Source organism: Vombatus ursinus, unplaced genomic scaffold (assembly GCF_900497805.2).
Source record: "Vombatus ursinus unplaced genomic scaffold, bare-nosed wombat genome assembly UNPS02000749.1, whole genome shotgun sequence".
NCBI classification, from domain to species: Eukaryota; Metazoa; Chordata; class Mammalia; order Diprotodontia; family Vombatidae; genus Vombatus; species Vombatus ursinus.
This window is the reverse complement of record NW_020940527.1, coordinates 26,103,401-26,122,232: the sequence shown is the minus strand read 5'-3', so window position 1 is coordinate 26,122,232 and position 18,832 is coordinate 26,103,401. Positions and strand designations below refer to the sequence as shown.

Below are 18,832 nucleotides of genomic sequence, written 5' to 3'. Positions count from 1 at the left end.
AAGGAAAAATGAGGGGGGGGAACGTGATAATTTAAATGGTAAAACACAAAATAACCAAAATATCTGTTAAATACTAGAGTGTTTATGCAGACTGTTGGTTTTTTCATGCTTTAATTCAGAGACACACATTCCAATCTCTGGATCCCAAGAAAATATTCCAAAAAGAGATCCCTGAACAGTCTCAGATGAAGATACAAACATTGAAATAAGGGATATGAAAGCAAGAGACTACACAGTTTCCCCAATCCTAAGAGGATTCTTCCTGAAGACAAAAGTGGAGGGTCAAATGACATATTGAAAAATGGCTCATTGGAAATGAAGGATTTTCAAGCAGAAAACAATGTATTAAGACAAAGAAAAGCCAAAAATATCAGTACAAAAATAAATCTGCCAATAGCCAAAGAAAGCTTGAGGCAATTTTGAAAAGACAGATAGTGACAGAGGAACACAAATATTGGACTAAAAAAGAAGTTACTGAGCTGCTACACTGCACGAGCTCTCATGCCCACTTTATTCCAAATATTCATCCTGTTGTGTAAGCTGTTTATTAGATAGTGGTTTCCCCATATTTTGAAATAATAAAAAACTGAAAACATCCACAAGTTTACAATATTCTCTCATAAGGCACAGTTTCCAAATAATCATCCAGTGAGTAGAGTTAGAGGTAACAATCAAGTCGTAGCATTAGTTGGCTCTGAAAATCAAATTGCAGGAGGCAGGCTGCAAGTCCATGCTTTAAGGAGATATGGTGACTCCCATTTAGCTTGCACTAAATGGAAGACTCCTGGTTGGAAAGCCTGAGGATTCTGGTTTCCTTTACAGGATTCCTAGATTTAAAGAGGAATAACAGAATTAATAAACTTGAACAAGTATGCAATATGTTTAAACATATGAACGTGTAAAAATAAAACCATATGTAAATGTTAGGAAATATGCACCTGTGATTCTCCCTCTGAGTGACCCTTTCAGCAAACCTTTGCAAAGTTTCTCCAGTGACTTCTTTCTCTCCAACCTAGCCTCACCACCTGCATTTGTTCTGATCTCAGCATGTTAGGTCATAGGGAGATGTCCCACAGGAAAGGAAGTCCAATGTGGGAGAAAGAGCACAGAGGGCTGGATTTGGGAAGAGGAAGCTTGGATTCAAATTCTATCTGTATCAAGGTCACCGTCTGTGTGCTCTTGGGTAAGTCACTGTCCACCTCTAGAGACATTCACTCTTCAATCCTTCAAGGAGACAGTCTTCTGGTGCATGAACTCCCTCACTTGACACAGACTAAAACTTCTCTCACACTTGGTAGTCAACTTCAAGAGCAGCTGTGGCCAAAAAGTTCACCAACCTGTAACCAACATGGCGATAAGCCTCTCAAACTTAAAACGTGCCACGAAGCCCACATTCAAAGCCTTCCCAACTTGGTAGAACCTATCCAAAGCCGTGCTTCCAAAACTCCAGAGTCATCTCTGTGCCATGAGTCGCCCTTGGAGGAAGACTTGGGTACTGAGTACCCAGGACAGTTTATTTATTTAATACCATACACTCTTAGACAAAGAAGTCATCCAGAAAGGCATTTGCTCATGCCTCGTTGATGCAGCCATGATCCCGAGTTATTGGAAGCCTGACCAAGCAAACGAAGGTTCAATTTAATGCTGGGCCTGGTAGAACCAGTCAGACCATGTGTTCCCCTGGCCCAGCCTTTGAGAACTCAGGGCCACCTCGGCATGAGCATATGACTTTCTGGAGGACTTCTTAGTATAAGGGTGTATGCACTGTTCAAGGACCAACTTCACTAAGTTTGATAAAGTTCATCACCAGATTGGTCACACTTTTTTCACCCTACCAATTCTCAGAAAATAGCTAAGAAGTCAGAGTGGCTATAGCCTGCATTGATGAAGGAAGTATCTACACTAACAAAAGCACAGACCCTTGAAATACAGGAGACATACAAAGAATAAGACAAAGCCCCTGCCTTTCAATCTAATTGGGGAGATACACTGTATTTCACATGGAACAATATCATATATTGCCTTGTATTTTAGAAAACTACAAAATGACAACATACAAGCAGAACAGAAGTAATTGTCTCATATTTGTAGATAAATGCAATATGTGGGTAATAAATGAATTGAACTAGAACTATTAAGACAAAGAAGTACATTGAACCTTTTAAGTTACACAAAGATTTGATAGGATTAAACTCATTATGGGCATGTTAGATATCACATATGACTAGAATATCTAACAACCAGATCGTGGGTTCCGGGTATATCTGCTCAATAAGGTGACTCCCAAGAGATTCGTGGGAAGATCGGTACATAGCAGAAGGCAATGAGGGACTGCAATCCACTCTGCTGGAGGGAATATCCACATTGATGAGATCCCAGATCCACTAAAATAAATATCCTTATGGACAAGAAGCGGAGATTTGGAGAGAACTAACATGTCAGAAAGACCTTCTGGATGGGCTAACGTGAGAGAGGTCAGCTCTAGTAAGATGGCATTGACTACAAATATTTAAAGTCCTAAATTTGGATTGAAAAAAACAAAAGCGTAAGTGCATGATAACTGAATTTTAGACCAAGGATCATCTGGTACCCTACTTGAATTTTACAGATAAGGAAACTGAGGATGGCAGGCATGGCTAGGCAACATGGGGAAAACGTTTAGGGATAAGAGTGGGATATTAGTTCAAAATAAGTCAACAGTGTGGCAGAGCGGCCAAAAAGCTAATGCAGTCTTAGGCTGTGTTAACAGAAGAATAGCGCCCAGAAGAAGGGAGGCAGCAGTTCAACTTGACTACTCTATTCTGCTTAGAGTGCTGGGTCCACCTCTGGTCGCCACACTTTGGGAAGGGCCCCAACAGACTGGAACGTGTCTAGAAGAGGGCAACAATGAGGGTACAAAGACTAAAACCATGCCACAGGAAGATCAGCTGAATAAAATGGGGATGTTTAAACTGGAGAAGATTGAGAGTGAACATGATTGCCATCTTTAATTAATGAAAAGCTCTCTTTTGGAAAATGTATCAGACTTTTTTTAATTGAATGCAGAAAAGTCAAAACAATGGGGGAAAGCTGTAGTGGCAGACTGAGGTACAACAGAGGTAAACTCTTCCTAATAATTAGAATTATCCAAAAGTAGAACACGTTGCCCTATGATAATAGCTGACATTGATACTGCACTTAAAGTTTACAAAGGGCTTTAAGTACATTATTTGATCCTCACAACAACTCATGAAGTGTTTACTACTAACTCATTCACATAAAGAAATTGAGACTCAAAAGACTTTTAAGCAACTTGCCCAGAGTTGCATAACTAGTTGAATGTCAAAGACAGGATTTGAACCCAGATCTCTCCTGACTCTTCTTTACTTTTCTTTTTAAAAAAATTTTTAACTATGCCATTCATATAGTGTTGAGCTCCCCACTGCTAGTAGTCTTCATCTGGAAGCTGGATGACCATTTGTCAGTAATATTGTAAAGATGATTCCCATTCAAGTAAAGGCTGGACAAGATGACAACAAAATGTAACCTCCATGAGGGAAGGTGCTTTCTTGCTTTTACCTTGAGAATGACCTCTGAGATTCTGTGGGTCTAATTAGGTAAAACTAGAATTTGAGGAGGATCCTGAAAGGTGGGTGAGGGATCAACAGACAAAAGGGTGTCTCATCTGTAGTCATCACTCACATACCCTTCTCTATGGGTGATGATGGGATGGAAGACATTCCAGGTAGGAGAAATACTCGGAGCAAAGGTGGGAAAACACAGGGTGCACTCAGAAGATGCTGAATAGCCCAGTTTGGTTAGAGTGAAGGGCTTATGTAGGATTACAGTGAAAGATAAGTTGGGAAGTTTAGACCGGGCAAGACTGTAGCAGACTTTGAATGCTAGTCTAAAGAGTTTAGACTTTATAAGTAATCAAGTGACATTAAAAGTTTTGGGGTTTCTTTTTTCCCCTTGGGGGAGTGCCATGATTAAAGTGAGATTTTCAAGAATTTATTTTGATGGTTACATACAGGACAGATTGGGAAGGTAAGCTTAATGCAATAGTCCAGGACCTGAATTAGTATGTTGGTAATGAGAACTGAAGGCAAGGAATTAAAGCAGGAAAACATTATCCATCCTTTGACTGAGGAGGGAGTTTTCATCTATAACTTCAAAACTTTGAGTGTGAGTGACTTGGAGAAGATGGCCCCACTTATAGAAAAAGAAAAGGTGATGAAGAAGAAAAGAATGCAGCTTTAGAAATGCTGAATTCAGGATAAAAGGAGACCAGCCAAACCAAATGTCCAGCTGACAGTTGAAAATGTAGCAGTAGAACTCAGGTGAAAAGTCAGTCCTAGAGATTTGGCTTGTCAGTCACTGAACATTAACAAAAGCTATGGAAGTCAGTTCTGTGATTTGATATGGTGAAAAAAGTAGTGACTCTGGGGTCTGAAGACTTGGGTTCAAATCCTCCTGACCCTTCCTACCTGAGTGGCCTTCTAAGGGCAAGTTGCCTCACCTCTCTCAGGATCCTCCTCTATAAAATAAAGGGTTGGGCCCACTGACCTCTAAAGTCCCTTCCAGCTCTAAATCTATGATCCAACGAACTTTCTGGATTCAGAAAATAATCTAATATTTATTAAATTCAAGAAATCATTCTGACCAAGTTGAATGTACACTAGAGATGTAAAAACAGTTCAACATTAAGAAAACCACCAACATAATTAATCACATTAAAAACAAAAACATCCAAAACCATGCAGTTATCTCAAGAGATACAGAACAAGCCTATGATAAAGAATAAGATTCATTTATGCTAAAAAAAATATATAAACTAAAGGCATAGAGGGCCTTTTTCTTAATATCATAAAAAGTATCTATCTAAAGCCAAAAGCAAGTATCATATGCAATGGGGATACACTAGAACTTTTTCTAACTAAATACAGGAGTAAAACAAGGATACTCACTTTCCCCACTATTGTTTGATATAATTCTGGAAATGGTAGCAAAAGCATTAATACAAGAGAAAGAAATTAAAGGTGTAAAGACAGGTAAAGAAGAGATAAAAATATCACTATTTGCTGATGATATGATGGTTTACTTGGAAAATCCTAGGAAATCAGAAGAGATACTAATTGAGATAATTAATAGGTTCAAGCAAAGACACAGGCCACAAAATAAACCCTCAAAAACAAAAATTATGGGAGTGGAGATCTCTAAAAGAAAATAAATATAAAAAGAGAATAACAGAAAGACTAGGGCAAAACTTTGGGGTATGCCTTTAAGCAGGGGTTGAAAGAAATCATAAAGCATTATCATTAAAAAGAAAAGGAGAATTTTCGGTCACTGTGAAAGGAGAACAAGAAAAGTGTAGCTAAGGGGGCAGCTAGGTGGCGCAGTGAATAGAGCACCGGCCCTGAAGTCAGGAGGACCTGGGTTCAAATCTGGCCTCAAACACATAATACTTACTAGCTGTATGACCCTAGGCAAGTCACTTAACCCCATTGCCTAGCCAAAAAAAAACAAACAAAAAAACAAAAAAAAAGTGTAGCTAAGGGAAAAGTTTGAAGGAGGAAGGGTTGAGCAATACCTTTAAGTGTTCAAGAAGTCAAGAAGAACAAGGCCTCAGAGAACAGCCCTGGATTTGAAAATTCAGAGAATACTGGTGACCTTCAAGACAAGACTTTCAGCAGTGATGACAGCAGAAACCATGCTGAAATTGAGGGTGAGTGGGTAGTGAAGAAATTGAGTCATCCAAAAACTTTGGCAATGAAAAGAAAATATAAAGAATTGTGACTTGAAATGTTGAGGGTCAAATGAAGATCCTTCTATATGAGGGGGCATCCTTACATGTTTGAAAGAGAGGAAAAAAGCCAGTGGAAAAGGAAAGACTGAAGATGATAAAAAGAGAGAAATACTGAAGGGATACAGAGGCAAGAAAGTAGGGATCAAGGACTCAGAGGGGCTACCAGCCCTGAGTAAGAACACTTTCTCCTTTTAACAGGAAGGAAGGCATGAAGGATGTAGGCAAACAGACCTGGTCAGTGAATATTTTATTTTATTTTAAAAGAATAATGGGGGCAGCTAGGTGGCACAGTGGATAGAGCACGGGCCTTGAAGTCAAGAGGACCTGAGTTCAAATTCAGCCTCAGATCAAACACTTGACACTTACTACTGTATGACCCTGGGCAAGTCACTTAAGCCCAACTGCCTAAAAAAAAAAAACAAAAAAAAAACCAAGAATAATGGTAAAATAACATGGCAATTTAGGTGAGAAATGTGATGTATAAACTCATTCTGAGGACCTGGAGATTCCTCTCTTCATTCCTCATACTCCTCTGGCTTACAGGCCCTACTGGCCACCCAAGAGCCAGTTGGGTAAAGACAGAATATACCTGATTGGCAGAGGATCTATTCTAGGATAATGAAATTGTGAACTGAACTGAATTTCAGCTCTCTAAAAAGATGAAAAGTTTCACCTAGAAAAATATTGTTTTTGTTCACCTCCTCTAGAACATCACAAGCAACTATCCTCAAGTTTCAGCAAAAATACTTTGTCGATCTAGAGACAAGTCTACATTATAACTACATAATGACCAAGTTCCATGCAATCTTCCTTAGAGTAAAGTACAGCAACCACCACCTATTACAAAGTTGTATAGCCTATGAGAAACAGAATTCCTAACCTATCATTCGTTTGGGTCAAAAGCAACTTGAATGAGGATTTACATTATGACAATTCAAATGTCCCTCAGAAGGAAGAGGAAGCTGGCTGTTACTTAATTAGTAAGCCACAATGACTACAGTTATAACAGTTGTAACAACTCTTAAAATAGAATTTGCTGCCTGCTCCCAAAAACGTTAAATGTTTGATATTTTATTCATCCCAGATGACTGTAATCACTCCTTTTACTGTGCTTTCCCTCAGCACTTATCTACTTGGTTTGCATTATGACAATTTACACTAGCATTCTCTTTGAAAAGAATTACTCTGTAGGTATTAAGTCTTTTCAAATAAGTCAAATCTCCCCAACTACCTTGCAAATTCTAAGAGCTTAGATCTGTTTCAAAATAACTTCTGCACAGCACATTTAAAGTCTGCAAAGCACTGGAACCCATTATCTCATATAAGCTTTACAACAACCTTATGAGCCATGTACTACAGTTATTATCATTATGTCCATTTTACAGATCAGCCAATGGAGGATCTGAGAAGTTGCCTGACTTGCCCGAGGTCATAGAGCTAGGAAAAATCAGTGACAGGATTTGAATCCAGGTTGTCCTGATTCCAAACCCAAGATTCTGTCCACTATGCCATGCTTACTTCTCTTCTTCTCCTATAAACCTTCTATAGTATTCTATACACATTCTCTTTCAAAAAATGTTATTAAGGGAGTGGATGCCAGCTTCTAGCTGCAAAAGTGTATGCCTATAAAAAATAATAAAGGTTAAAAGACACACCAGCTATGCAGTACCTTTTCTCCCTTCTTTCTTGCCTTCAGATAATTTTAACCTTGCTGGTGTCACCTTCAGTGCTGGAGATCCAAAACAAACCTGGAACACAAGACAGATTTTACAGTGACTCTGGTGTTCTAGTGTCACTCCTGTAGACAGATTTTGCTATCAAAGCAAATGTTCTATTTATTTACATTGGTCAAATGTGAAGGTATTTAAGTATTACTAGAATTAGTTTATATCCCATGACACTTTTAACATATTCAGTTGCTAATCTACCAAAATACAAATGTTTAAATATGGAACATGATTAGTGACATGAGCCATGTAGTTCTAGGCAAACAATCAAGTCCCACAAGGAGATGAGATTCAGCAAAAGGGACTATGTGGGGAAAATGGAAACAAAGCTAATGGCTTACAGGACCATTGACAGAATGAAACGGAGAACAAGAAAGTCATCGAGACGTTCCTACTTCTCTTTATGTTATCTCCCATAAACATAAAAGACAAGAATGGTTTCTTACTAAGTTCACATTTTCTTTGCTGGATCTGTTCATTTCACCAATATCCACAGATTCTGGAGTACAACACCTATTTTTCTTTTCCGTTATTATCTGATTCCCCAGGACTTTCCGCTAATTTAAGAAGAAAAAAATACTGTTAGAAGAAAAAAAGGCATCATAGCTATAATATTAAGATACATTCCTCAGGTGCCCAGAACCTATCTTTCTAACTAATTCTGCATGAAGCCTGGCATAAAACCTTGCACACCAGGTCAGGAATTGTTCAAATCTCTAAAAATGAAAAGAAGTATTTCAGTATTCAAATGACCACTTGGTCTGAAGAACTTAAAAATGGAGGGAAAGGTCTAAAGGGCAGAGGGGTAAGACAAATATAACTTTACGATCAATTTAAACTAGCTTATATAAATCAATTCCAAAATGCTTGTGGAAACCCTGGTGGGGAAGTGGGCACTGCACCTTTCTAAAAAAAACTCAACTTGTTAAAACTATCACACATGTCTGTATTTGTCACAACCAAAGGACTCCCTCATTAGGACTCGTGCCAGAAATTGGTCTTACTCTATTTAGAATGTATGATAACCTTTCTTTGATAAGATCATTTTAAAAATCTTGTGTTCTCATCAAGATACACACTCTTGGAAATCAGTTCTAAGGAAATGGTTTTGAAGAACGAGTCTGTTCACAAGGCAGTTTGTAAAAGCTGCAGGTTGCTGCACTGCAAGGAGGTGTTATACACACACACACCCCCACACACCCACGAGGCAGGTTTCCTAAGCATTACAGAAAACCGCTCTCTTCTAACTGGTTTCCACATCTCACCTGCACTTACACACGTGGACAGAGAGAGAAGAGCGGATTTTTCTAATTTATAAGAAGACTAATAGGCATTCTTTTAATTAATTCAAAAAGCCTCAACAGGACCTAGCCACTAAGGGAAAAATTCTGACGCCAAGTGCCTGCGTGGAATAGGTGTTCAGTAAATGTTTGAGGAAGACATGGGCTGGAGATGTTAAACATCAACAATCCCCAGAGCCACCTGCCAGAACAAAGCCTGAAGATGGCTAAAGATGTCTTCTGATCGGACTAGCTTACTGATTACAATTACATTGGGCTAGGATCAGGAAAGGTTGTAATCTAGTGAGAAGGGTACTAATTTGTACAAAAGAACTTTTATAGTAATATTTGCATTTTAAATGAAGTACTTTGTAAGTGTTGCTATAAGGTATATTTTAATAGGCTTTTCCCTCCTTAAGATAATAAGTAGAAAAATATGTGAATCTCTCTCTCAGTTAATCCTGTCTCTGAAGCCTGGAAATTCATGCTCTGTGACCAATGCATCTACTACCACCTGGTGGTAGCACATCTTAATTAAAGATTCAGCTATTTGAGTGATGAAAAAAAAAAACCTCTAAAAAGATGCTTGCAGACAAATAAGGAATGACAATAATACCACAATACAAGAACAAAAAATATGACTGATATAGGTGTATCAGCACTCCAAAATTTAGGGACAGGAATATATACTATCCCTTTAAGAGACGTGTCCATTTCTAATGAGGGACAGAATGGAGGAGTTGACAGACAGCTAGCCTCAGGACCAGGAAGACCCGATAAAGTTCCACCTCTGATACACACTATCTCTGTGACGCTGGGGATGGTCACAGTCCCTCCGGGCTTTAGACAGCTCTCTCAGACTGTTTCAGGGAAGTTGCCAGCCTGCTTTGGTAGAGGGCAGTTCTCTGTGCCAGTGAAATCACAGATCTAATCCTGATCCTTCCTTATTCTTATTTTTATTACTACCTCTATCCTAAAACTTCCCACAGGGATTTAACATGCAGCAAGCCCCTTGATCACAACCACCGCCAAGATTAAGTCTTAAGAAACTTCAAGTTTGTGAAAACATAAGAGCAAGTTAGAGGAAAAGAGAAACATTTCCCATTACTGGACAAAAAAATCACAGACACAAAGGAAGCTGGTGGAAAACGTCACTGACACCTGTCAAGACTGAGAACCACCCTTGGTTTGTGGCTGTGTCAACCCTCACTGCTTTAATGATACCACCAAAGTCCTACAGGGATATTCCCCCTTCTCAATTTATAGTTATTATACATCAAAATCCCTATCATAATAAGTTTTCCCAAAGCCCATCCCAGCAATCCTGGAAAAATACACCTTTTGCAGGAACACTGAAAGAACAGAAAATTATTTCACAGATAGGTAAAGGATCAGCACAAGGTTTATATCCACCCAAAACTCCTAGGGTAAAGCTGACAACTCTGTGGTTAGACCTACCTACCTTAATAAGTCCACTGAAGGAGCGTGAACGGGTCCGTTTCTGAAACTGGGGAGTAAATTCATCTGCTCCTGGAGTTTGAGCTGTTGGCTGCTTATTAAACTTGGAAAGAATAAGTAGGATATTTTACTATTATTTTCCCAGCAACAGATGCCTCTCCAAGAATCCAAATACAAATGCCCAAAAGATTCCCAAATTGTATGCCTTTCAAATCTACCGTCCAGGAATATATGCATAAAAGCAGAAATGTGTGCTAAAAAAACGCTCTTGTGGTATCCAAAGTTCATTAACACTACCATATGCCTCACTTTAATATAAATTATTGAAAAGAATAAGGACTTCTGAAGCTCAGAAAGGCCCTGGGACTGAAGAGGGTTGGCATTTATTATTATTTTTAGAATTCTTTGTTTTTTAAATTTTGAATTCCAGATCTTCTCCCACCCCTCCCCGAACACTGAGAAGGCAAGCAATATGATATCAATTATATATGTGAAATCATGCAAAACATATTTCCTTATTAGCCAATTTTTTTTAAGTGAGAAAATCATAATTTAATTTGCACTCAGTTCATCAGTTCTCTCTCGGGAAGCAGACAGCATTTTTCACCATGAGTCCTTTGGAACTGTTTTAGTTCACTGCATTGATCACAGTATCCAAGTCTTTCATAATTGATCATCATTACAACATTGCTGTTACTGTGCCAATGATCCACTGGTTGTTCTCACTTCACTTTGCATCAGTTCATAGAGGTCTTGCCATGCTTTTCTGAAACTATCACCTTTGTCATGTCTTATAGTACAATAATACTCCATCACAATCATGCTACAACCTGTTCAGCCACCCCTCCAATGGTTGAGTATCCTCTTGATTTCCAATTCCAATTCCAATTCACCATAAAAAGAGCTGCTATAAATGTTTTTGTACACAAAGGTCCTTTTGCCTTTTCTTTGATCTCTTTGGGGTCACAGACCTAATAGTGGTATTGCTGGGTCAAAGGGCATACACAGTTTTATAGCCTTTTGGGGCTGGTTCCAAATGGTCTTGGTCTTCTCTGTCACTGTAGTAGCTTTTTATGGTCAGGTTCGTTTTTTGTTGTTTGCTCATTTTTCCAGCCTATTCCTTGACTTTGAACTGTATGTTTAAGTTGGGCTTTGCTCCCCTGAGGGTGGGGAGGCACTGTCGCAAGCTTTAGGCTTTTTCATGCTGCTGTTTTCAGAGCTAGTTCTGGGGGGGTCTGCAAATTTTTGGTATTTCCAAGGTGATATGATCTGGGCAGAGGTGTGGTCATTGCTCTCATAGTCTGCGCACTGGTCTTTACCCAGAAAGAGCCCCTGTTCCCTCATGACCAACCACAAGCACTCTTCTCCACCCTGGAATTGTGACCCAGAACTGTGTATGAGTAATAGAGTTGCCAATCAGTGCCAGCTGTACCCAGTGCCAGCAATGGGTTCCCTGTAATCTCTTTCTAAACAGTTGTCTGACCCCTTTCCTGTCTCTGAACTGAGAGCTCCCAAATCTGCTGCTGTTACTGTAGTCGCTATTGCAGCCACAGTGTGAGCTGCTTACAGGCCTCCACCCTAGACCTTTCCTGCAGACTTCCTAGGTTTTCTTAGGCCAGAAAAATGTCTCATCTTAACTTTTTGTTGGCTCTGCCACTCCAAAATTTAATGTGAGATGTTATTTTAAAGTTGTTTGGAGGGCAATGTTGAGAGAGTTTAGCTGGGTTGCTGCCTCATTAATAATCTACTACTTTGGCTCCATCTTTTCAAGACTGAAAATTTGTGACTGTCTATCGGCATTAGCCCCAGAAGAGCTGTATTTCACAAATGCAAACTCCTCTTGAGTTATTTCAACACTGTAAGTCATTCCCTATTGGGAGAAATATAAGGTATAGAAGAATCCTACCCAACGGAACCAGCTTTTTCTCTTCCAAAATACTTTGTTTTTAAATTTAATTCATAAATGATGTCTCAATACATAAACCCCTTATGTTCTTTTAATTGAATCTCCCAAAGTACAATCCCTGGAAACAGTTAAATAAGACATCAGGGTATGTAACTATGATAGATAGCATAGCTACCCTTATTACTTTGATACTTTTCTGTTTGTGAAAACAAAAGTGTATGCTTTATAAGTTAGCATCAGTATTCTCCAATGTTTATCGTCACGATGTTTTGTCATCCAAATTTACTGTCATTTACATAACTGTAATCATCATGGATCTTTTTGGCTCTGCTTTGCCCACTAGGCATCACTTTGTACAAGTCTTCTGTTATTTTTTTGAATTCCTCATATTCACAGCTCCTTATAATGTGGTATTGCTAGGAATATTGTCACACATATAGGTCAGCTTGGGGTATAGGTACAATAATGAGATCAATGGATCAAAGCATATGAAAATTTTTCCAACTTTCCTTGCTTAATTCCAAACTGTTTTCCAAAATGGTTCATCTCTTTCACAGCTTTACCAAGGGCTATTTTCTTGCATCCCTGTCAGCAATGGATTTTTCCATCTTTGCCAATTTGATGAGTGTAAAGTGATATAAAGGTTATTTTAGATTTAAATTTGGGTTCTCTACTAGCAATTCTAAATTCTTTTTAATAGTTGTTGATAAATTGTGTTTCTTCTTTTAAGATTTTTCCATATCCTCTGACCACTTATCTACTGGGGAATGGCTCAATCTTAAAAGATCTGTAATGATTGCTTATAGATTTTAGATGTTAGATTTTTATCAAAAAAGTTTTATGCCAAGATTTTTCTTTTCTGACACACAGCTTTGTGTATAGCTGCATTTCTTTTCCAAACTACATTTATTTTATTTGTGCCAAAAGCTTATGTCTATGCAAAATAATTTATTTTGCCTTTTGTAATATTCTCTCTTTAACAATTACAAATACAACCCCTTCCTGTAGTTGTAAGAACTATTATAAAACCTCCATGCTAATTACTATATATGAAAATTGATCACATGCTAAGGCACAAAACTTATAAACACAGAAAAGCAGAAGTTTTAAACACTTCCTTTAAAGACCATAATTAGATAAATATTTTGATTATTAAAGGAAATAAAAGAGGCAGATTTTAGTAGGTACTAAAAATGACATCCTAAATAATGAGGGCAAAGAACAAATCATAGAAACAATAAAAATTTTACTAAAGAGAACATAAGTAATGAGAAAACATACTAATACTCCTGGGATGCAAGTTATATTTTGAACTAAAGGAAGAAAACACAGTCACACTTAAAAATCCCCGGCCCTTTGTCTCCTCTTCTATAAAATAAAGGCCTAAATGGCCTTTAAGGTCTCATCCAACTCTAAAGTTTCATTAGTCACAATGCCCACATAGTGAAGAGTGCTGGTTAGTTCAAGAGGTTGGTTTTTCTCCTTCCTTGTCATCTTTAACCATCAGGGCAGACCTCAGTGGAATCCTAAATGAACCTACTCTGCTGAGGATTAAAATCAGCACTCCCTTTGAATATGCAAAACTGAACAGACTGCTGCTTTGGCATAATCTGTCACATCTCAAATCAATTTTAGGAACAAGGACAGGAGAATTATTCTTAAACAGGAACTACTGAAATAACAAAAATCATGAGCTGTTATTTTCTGCCTCACCCCTTTTCATTCAGCCCAAACTCCAATGGTTCTACTTAACTAAATTTCTTTGCTAAAAGAGGGTAATGCCTGCTGGTAAAGATGGGCTAACCCTGGCCACTGTTCCTCTCTTACACAGCCTAACACAGCATTAGCTTTTTGGATTGCCATGGTGCAATCCTAACTCCTAAGGAACTTGCAGGCCATCTCAAGGCCTTTTCTTCTGATAAACTACTATCTCGCCATACTTCCCTTATCTTGTACTGATGAAACTGATGTTGTTAACCCAAATATAAGACTTTACTTTTACTCCTATCAAACTGCACATGATGAGTTCCACATGCTTTGCTTAAAGTACAGACAGCATGTGCCACTCTAGTGATCCTATCAAAAAAAGGAAAACGAGATCAGTTTGGTATGTAAACTACGCTAACACTATTTGTGTTCATTGCTCCCTTTTCCAGAGGTTCATGAACTATCTCTTTAACAAGCATTCTAGAATTTTGACAGAAATTAAAGTCAGGCTCACTAATCTATGGTTTGTAGACTGCTTTCATTCTCTTGTGTGGAAATTAAAATAATAGTTGTCTTTCTCCAGTCCTGTGACACCTCTCCCATTCCCCTCAAGTTTTCAAAGACCACTGACAGTGTTTCAGCCATCAGAGGTGCCAGGTCTTTCAATACCCTAGTGTGTAGCCCCTCTGGGCCTAGTGACTAGAATCCATTAATGATAGCCTCACAATATCTTTACTAACCTTGGGTATCAACTCCCTAACAGTCATTTTTGTTCTGTCCCATCCAGTTCAAAAGTCAATCTTCTTGGCAGAAGAAAAGAGGCAAAATAAAGGGAGCATGCTAACTTCCTTCCCCATATTGTCAGTTTCAGTGTCCTATCCATTCAAAGAAGCTGGCCTTTGTGTTTGATCCTTCTCCTTTGCTTATTAGCTCAATCGAGCTTCATTTTGTTGTTGTTTTGTTTGTTCTAGACTGAATTTTCCTATCTCACCACAGATGGGAGTGAGCAACCACTCACAGGCCCAATCCCAATACAGACTGGTACAGAAGCTTTACCCTGCTCCATTTTTCCAATCTGGGCTGGTTTGCCCCTTTTTAAGCAGCATGGTAGCACCCCTCTTCCAGGGGCTTCACCACATTGGGGCTTTCTCCCGATAGCTGCTGAGAACTCCCAAACTCAAGTGCATGTAGCCTCAGTCTCCGCAGCAGCAGGGACTACGGATAGCACCAGCAGGCCTGCCTCAGTGGAGCTCCAAACACACTGAACTATTCTTTGGTGTCCTCACTGCTCCTCAACAGCCTCTGCTCATCCTGAGGTTTGCTATACCTGACACTCGCCACAGAGGACCGTCCTCAGGGATTTTAGGTCTCAACAGACGCTTTCACTTATCCTTGCTGAACAAAAGTGGGAGTCACTGAGAGCCTCAACGATCACACTCCTAGAAAACCGAGAATCAGTTCAGATTCTACCATTCTCACGAATATTCTGTCAATCCCATAACCATGACTGTTTCCCTAAATCAGGGTGACTCTTCCTGTACTTCAGGACAGATACCTGTCGAATGAGCTTCTTCTTCTTCGCTGAGTCAGGCATGTTGTGAACATGTCGAAAGAGCTCTCTCAGAGCCTCCTCTGTACGCTGCTGTGTCTCTTCCTGTTGGAAGCAAGTGTTCATCCGGGTCCTTTTATGGGATTTTGAAAGTGGAAAGTCCTTACTACTGCATGAGGTCGGCAGATCCAGGTCATCCTGGAGAAAGTACAAAGGAAGAGGAGATTAAGGAATCCTACTAGCTCCGATTTTCAGGCTAAATTAAAAAGAGAAAAAAAAATATAAACATACCACAGTGTCCATCAACACTTAGAAACCCAGCCATCCTTCCTCCTATTTTACCCAGGTGAATATGATCTAAATCCCATAGGTTTCACTAATGGTATCACTGCCCCACCCAAACAATCCCAACTTCCTTCAGCATAGGCTCAGACAAGTACAGGATACAGCAGAAGGCAGAAAGACTGGATAAAACAGACTTCAATTTTAACTATTTAAGAGATAATGCTAAATCTTTGCCTGGTTGTTCTTAATGTTTGCAGAATGTGATGGAGAAGCAACCCAAAAACTAAGAAAAATAAGGAAAGACTCAGAAGAAAATAGTGGCAATGTCTATAAAGATCCTTAACATTGTCCTGGTTAAAGTCCTTGGAAGTTTAAAAAACTTTAACCTTTAATAACTTGAGTTCAGAGCATGTACAAAACTCTGTAATTTTTCTGCTAATGAATGGTGAGTTTCCTTCTCAGTCACTATGGGCTTCAATTCTAGATCCACAGGCTACACTTGGCCTCATTCAGAGTGGCCCTTTGTTTGTCACTGGATTAAAAGTAAGAAAACAATATGGACAATTGTGTGACTTGGCAGACCCAACCTAGAATAATCCTATCTCCAAATGCCATTTCTAGGCTGGATCAGTTGTGCTTACAATTTTGAACATTTAAAATACTCAAGGGTGTAATGAAGACCATCTGAGGCCTTGTGGACTATGGAGCTTTTCAACCATTCCTATACTGTATCAGCAGAAGATTCTTGGGGCAAAGGAAGACAAAGGTCGACAGAGGCCCCATCGCTTCCATAGCACCCATCATCATCTTCTCCTTCCTAGCTGCTCTTTCACTCATCTCAAAGTGATTGGTTATTTTTGAGCTGTGACACTAGATAAGTACCCAAAAGAAGCAGTCTGAAGCTGTCATGTACTGGCTTTCGCTTTCCCTCACTGCACTTTGCACAGCATTCATTATTATAAAGGCTTAGCTGTAACGCTGTTTCTTTGTTTGGTCCTCACTTCCTGTGTTTCGGCAAGAGCAATTCCCTATGCTTACCTTTGATGCGTGAGTCCTCGAGCCCAGATAATGCAGCCGGGCACATTCCCGAACATAAGCCGGAGCCTGAATAAGGCATAAAAAGAAAGCAGGAGCTAGTGGGGAAGGGAGCAGCTGAGCACAGGACGGACAGAAAACAAGACCTGCAGAACCAGGCCCCAGTCTGGCCTCTACCACTTCATAACCCATGGGGCTTAGTTTTTTCCTCTATAAAATGAAGAAGTTGGACTAGAGCAGTGGTGTCAAACTCAAATAGAAAAGGATCCCTGCAGGTCCCACAGTGACTTTGAAAACCGCACTGTTGTACTGTTTTTATTTATTTTCTCAAACATTTCCCATTGACATTTTATTCCAGCTTGGGCTGCACTCACTGGTTTTCTTTGATATCTCTGAAGTAGTCGTGATCTAAAGTATCTTTTCCAACTCTAAAAATTCTGTTGTTCTGAAATAAAATAAAAGTATGCCAAAAAAGCCTCAAGAGCAAGGGGGGAAGTAATAAAATCCAGGATGTTTCTGGAGGCAGCTCACTATCTCAGCTTAGGAAAATGAGTAATGGACTTAGTGACCAAAAACAGGACAGAACCTAAAAGGATACCAATTGACCAACAAGCATTTATGAAGCACCAGGCACTGGGGACAAAGACAAAAGTAATCCTCACCCCTTCCCTCAGGGAGCTTAGTCCCCACCCCTACCCCAGCCAAACTGAGAAGGATGCCTGGAAACCCTAAGAAGCAGAGGCAAGGAAACTTCTGAGTGATCCTCCCCATAAAATGTAAGCTCCCTGAGGGCCTCCATTCACAGAGCAGCCACTTAACGAGTGCTTGCTAACAGATGGGGACTAAAGGAAAGAACTCAGCTCTCTGGCTGCTTGCAGGGCTATGGAGCTAACTGCACGTGCTTGGCTACAGTCAAAAACAGGGGGGAAGTCCCGTTGGCAAGAAGAGCTGACAGCAAGGGGGAAAAAGTAGGGGAGATGTAGCGGCACCTTCCTCCTCCATCCCAGTTTGATATCCCCACGGCCTCCAACTGCAGACTCAGCCCGACCTCACTCCAGGGTCTGACATGAAAGGACATGAGGAGGCCCCTGGTTCACAGAGCTGCAGAAGCAGGTTCAAGCACCAGGCTTACTGCCAGTGCCCTGTGTCCCTTACAGACACCCTTGCCAAGATCCAGACCTCTTGTTATTCAGACATTTTGCCCAGAACTTCTCCCTGGATTCCTAACCCTTTGTTTCCAAGTCTTTGACCTGGGGTCACCAATTCCACTTGACTGACCTTAACGGACTCTTTTACTCCTGCCTACATAGATCAAGTGGTACCTTTGTTTTATCCCCAAATCGGCTGATCCTCATGAATTTAACCAATGTTCCGTCATACTTATGGTAACTCTCAGCTGTGATCCTGCCTACCTAAATTCCCTTCCTGCTGGCACTAATTTTACTGCTGCCTAAGTCCTAGGATAATACCTACCTTAAAAAGTTTCTGAGAGTGTTTAATCATGAAAGTCATCCCATTATTCAGTTTTGTGATATTCTCCTGAAGGTCATTTGCAGTGACCTGTTCAAAGAAGAAAATAAACGCAAAGTAAAAAGACGTTGGATAGAGGACGGAGAAAAAAACCTCATTTATTTACCAATGAACTCTTTTCTCCAAAACCATGCTGTCCATAGTAGCTATTATGATAGGGCTAGCATGCTGAAAGAGCCCTTCCTCCCAGATAAAAATTTTTGATCTAGAAGTTTTCCATAGGACACAAACTTATCAAGGAGGAATCAAATGATCCTAACCCTGGAATTACTAAGAAATCCATGTGAAATTAATTAATTAGTTTTTTATCCTGCTCAAGGAGCAAGCAAGAAAACAAAACTATTAAAAGGGATATAATTTAAGACCCAACTAAGCAAGAAGGAGGAGATCTATATGAGCCTAGCACAATGCACATAGCACCAGGCCTGGAGAGTTAGAAGACCTGAGTTCCAATCCAGCCTCACATACTCACTAGCTGTGCAAGCCTGAGCAAGTCACTTAACCTCTGTTTGTCTCAGTTTCCTCATCTGTAAAATGAGAATAATGATGATAATAAGAATACTTCTTCCA

At 39.6% G+C, this 18,832-nt stretch overlaps 1 protein-coding gene across 1 annotated transcript in view; it reads right to left on the bottom strand.

Moving 5' to 3' along the window:
• Positions 1 to 488: 488 nt before the first annotated feature.
• The window catches only part of ARHGAP19 (Rho GTPase activating protein 19), a 37,121-nt gene continuing 18,777 nt past the window's right edge, over positions 489 to 18,832 (bottom strand). Inside the window, exons 6-12 of the mRNA XM_027860876.1 lie at positions 18,206 to 18,292; positions 16,736 to 16,801; positions 15,419 to 15,610; positions 10,255 to 10,353; positions 7,959 to 8,069; positions 7,455 to 7,533; positions 489 to 827 (exon numbers count right to left, since the gene is read on the bottom strand). Coding sequence (XP_027716677.1) covers positions 817 to 827; positions 7,455 to 7,533; positions 7,959 to 8,069; positions 10,255 to 10,353; positions 15,419 to 15,610; positions 16,736 to 16,801; positions 18,206 to 18,292 — 645 coding nt within the window. The 3' untranslated portion in view covers positions 489 to 816. The remainder of the gene's footprint in view (positions 828 to 7,454; positions 7,534 to 7,958; positions 8,070 to 10,254; positions 10,354 to 15,418; positions 15,611 to 16,735; positions 16,802 to 18,205; positions 18,293 to 18,832) is intronic.